The sequence below is a fragment of the Apteryx rowi genome, unplaced genomic scaffold (assembly GCF_003343035.1).
Source record: "Apteryx rowi isolate R43461 unplaced genomic scaffold, aptRow1 scaffold_45, whole genome shotgun sequence".
NCBI lineage: Eukaryota > Metazoa > Chordata > Aves > Apterygiformes > Apterygidae > Apteryx > Apteryx rowi.
The window spans coordinates 3,668,014-3,672,131 of NW_020450705.1; the positions used below are offsets into that span (position 1 = coordinate 3,668,014).

General features: G+C 43.0%; 1 protein-coding gene across 1 annotated transcript; it reads right to left on the reverse strand.

The window, feature by feature from the left end:
• Window positions 1-2,105: 2,105 nt before the first annotated feature.
• SNRPE (small nuclear ribonucleoprotein polypeptide E) lies at window positions 2,106-4,112 on the reverse strand (the record flags this gene model as incomplete). Its single annotated transcript, XM_026077253.1, has 4 exons — window positions 2,106-2,380; window positions 3,001-3,079; window positions 3,315-3,377; window positions 3,993-4,112. Coding segments are annotated over 4 exons (318 nt in total), but the record flags the coding sequence as incomplete, so codon positions are not given.
• Window positions 4,113-4,118: the final 6 nt, after the last annotated feature.

Sequence of the window (4,118 nt, forward strand, 5' to 3'; positions counted from 1 at the left end):
AATGCCTAGAAGCTCTGTTCTTGGACCGCAACACCCCATTGCCAGGCGCTCCACAAACAATGGGGCTGTATTTCCTCCTGGACATCCACACATGCTTGGACTCTCCCGCAGGCTTTCTGCAGTTTTCATGGTTTCCTGCTGAGCAGCTTCTCATTTTCTTCTGCAACTCCCCCCCCCCCCCAGATAATTACTGCCTATTTTGGTACCTTATCATGAGATGCTTCATAGATGATTAGCCTGGACTTCCTTCCTCCCATCATCAACCTACTCCAATATTGACATTCATTCGCACTAATTAGATAATATCAAAGAGCAGAGGAGCTCTAGGAGGCATTACAATGTCTTGAAGTGCATAATTTGGAGCTGGCAGTAGCAGTGCTGATAAGAACAAGCTATTTCTCTTAATGTCCAACTTTTCTCAAAGAGCAACCTCTTGACAGCCATGAACAAAAATGGAAAAAGGACAGACCCCTGCAGGCTCTGAGGCAACTTTATTTCAGTTGGCCCTCCATTTACTGGACCTAAACAGTCTGATTGCAACAGACACTGTTAAATAACCTCTATCTCCACATTTGTATGGTATTTTCCATATATACTTGGAAAGAAAAATGATTACTTCAAAAAGAAATTTTACAGTTTTAGGCAAAGAACCTCAAGGCTGTTATTTGTCTGAAGCAAGAAAAAGATGCAGGCAGGTAAATTTTACAGGCACTGCATCGCAAATACCCATTATTGCAACACCTAGACTATTGATTGAGACAACTTCCTTACTTCCCTGAAAGCTTCAGTTGGCACACCAAGAATAAAACGGAAAGCAGATGCAGGGGACCCAGTTACTATTTTATTCCATATGGGCTAGCTGCTGGTGACATTTAGTGACTTCTATTCCCAAATAACACTGGTAGGTTATTTATATTTACTATATGTTCAAAGCACTTGAAACTTGTAAACACTAATACAAAACTACTGATTCCATTAGCAGACTGTACAGCTGAATTTGCTTTAGCCATTATAATATGCCATACTGCTTCTCAAAAATTTCTTGCCAGGAATACCTGCTACAATATTCCCGATTCCTACAATATTCCTGACTTCTTGGAATGGGGGAAGTGTGCTGGGTGATCTCTGCCAGAAGACTCATATCTTGTATTTCTATTCTGTGAGGCAAGATTCCTCCATCTTGAATTTATTAATTTCCATGATTAAAATGATACAAAAATTTAAGTTTTGAAAAACTGAAAGAGCTGATTAAATGACTTCTAGTGCCGCCTGTGTATCAAGTTTATTTTCTCTCCACCCAGGTAATCTCAGTCTAGACAGCTACAATTGCAGCTGAAACTTTTTTTTCTTTTCTTTTTTTTAAACAGAAAAGCAGCAGAGGGGACTGACAACCACAAGTATGCTACGAAACTCATCTTTTATTAATGAGATATGCAACTCAACTCTCTTGTGGAACCCTAAATAAAACAGYCAGATCCTCAATAGGATAATAATAATAATAAAAAAAGATAAAAAAAGCAACCAATACATTTGATATGCCAACTTATTTAACAGAACCATGGTTTAATCTAGACACCCTGGCCAAAGAAGCAAGAATTAAAGATTTTATCCAAACCAACTCCACCTGTCTAATCTGAAGATAAAAGTTATTTTGCAAGCATGAAAAACAGTAAAGTTTGTAAACGTCAGATTATTATACTACAGCCCCAAATCCCTCGCCAACCTGCTAACAAATTTGTAATGACTGGTGCCCAATGAGCACTCCCGTACAGATTCTCAAGAAATTAGGTGTTGCTTTTCTTGTTTGGGAAAKGTCTCAGGAAGCTGTCATTGTGGGCATGGAGGCCTGTAATTGCATATTCTTGGGGAAAACCTGTAACAACTTCACTAGAACCATGCAAGCTCAAGGAGCGCATGTGGCTACAGTATCCTTTCTGAACAAGTCCATCTTGTCAACATAATGCAGAATTAACATTCCAGAACGCACAGAGATATTTCTCTTATCAGAAACTGCATAGATCCATGGTGAAAAGAACTTCAAACACATTTCTCCCCCCGCCCTCCACTCATAGAAGGACATAAGACTGAAAACAAGCAGATTTACATTTACAGTTAACGTGAAAAATGTTTATTTGTGAAATACATCTTTTATCGTTTCAAAGTTAAAAAAAATACTCCCACAAAGAAACAAGCCATTTTAAACTCAGCATGCAACCCCAGCTACACATAGCTTCCTATCTACCAGCAGGTCATGTTCCCATGACCTAGCACTTTATCCACTCTGAAGCACAGYAACTATTGTTCTAAGTGAAGAACAGCAAATTCTAGTTAGAAACGCTTTGTAGAAGAGTGATATTGTCCCCTTTTAACATGATCCGACCTGCAACACAGAGAAAGGAAAAGGGGGATTAGAAAGATCCCAGGGTCTGAGGATAACCTCATGTTTTCAAATAACATTTCACAAAGGCAAAGATGCTTGCAAGAAGATGCCCACRTGATAACCGACAAGTTTTTTTTCAGACTACGGTCACACACAGTCTCTTCCCTGATGGCCACACCACAGGATTACAAGCCTGGCAGCACATGGCCCACGTTTCACACTACAGCGTATCAGACGCAATCTCCATTCTAGTGCTCTGCGCCCCAGCAGCACCATGCCCCCGCTAAGAGCCTGAGCACATCACTTGTCACAGACCATCGCTCATCTTCATCAGCAGACGGTAAATACTAAATACCACCACTTAGGTGGCTCCTTGCTTTGACTCAGAGGTGGCACAGCAAGCGTAAGGAAAAATCAGTCTCCGGCACTGATTGATTCTCCTGTGCATCCAACAAAACCACCAGATCAACAAACAGCAGGAACAAAGATCTAGCCAATATCCTTTCATTATACTTCAAGATCAACAGTCTTCACATGTTTTGCGTTTTAAAGTGCTGCCATTTGGAAGGCTCAAATAACCACATTTCAGACCATATATCATTTAGATTATGCAGACATACCCAACTGTTTCCTTGATTTCGTTTTTGAGTGAATCTCCTCTGCGTCGTCCAGCACCAAGTTCATATATTCATCAAAGCCCTAAAGAAAAACAACAAAAGCAGTTAGCAAACTAAGTCCTCTGCTCTTAACTTCAGCAACAGTGATATGAACTATCATTAACTATGCTGACATAGGCTGGGCAATTAAGACTACTCATTGGAGGGATAAGGAGTGCTTTTTTACTCTGCTGTGTTTTTCTTGACAGAAAGAAACAGAATGGGTGAATCTGAAGAAACAAATAAAAGAAACAATAAGGGCACATCCTGATACTCACAATGATGCAGCCTTCTATCCGCATGTTCACTTGCTCATAGAGCCACACCTGGATCCTGGATCTCTGCAAAATGATAGGGGAAAAGAGCAAAATATGAATATAAACATCCCAAACAATTTTGCTCCTCTCTCCTGTRCACTAAGAACTCAACTGGACCCCCACTACTAACAGCCACTGCAGTTCCATAACATTTAAAGGACAAACTCTCAAATTTGGTTTCAGTTGTGTCCTCAGACATCTTTTAAGGTGTTTTTCTCAATGATTTGAAGAAGTCATGGATGCACGCGTATTAGTATATATTTTAAAACAGACACAAAAGAACGCCCCTGCACGTGTGATTCAAAGATCAGACTCCCATTACGGAGATAATTTGTTAAATGTAGAAAATAAACTCTGAACTCAGAACTAGCTGTTCTGCACCCGAACGACAGGAAGCTCGTCCGCTAACAGGAACCGGCTTTAAAAACCAAGGTGGAAATAAAAAACCCACCAGCCAAACCTGCTGCCGTGCCCGAGGCGCACAGCCGCTTTGTGGCACTCCCCCGACAGAGYGGGCGCGGCGCAGCGCCGCGGAGCGGCGGGCAGTGCGGGACTCGGCAGCAGCTCCAGGCCCTCCCCGGGACCGGGAGCCCCCCCAACCCCCGGCCCGGCCCGGCCCGGCCCGTTCGCGGTACTCACGTTTTGCAGGTAGCGGAAGATGAGGTTCTGGAGCGGAGCGTTAAGGGCAGCACCACGGCACGGAGCCCGGCAGCGACACGCCGCCGCCCCGCGGGCCTCGCAGCCCGCCCCGACGCCCCGGCCCGC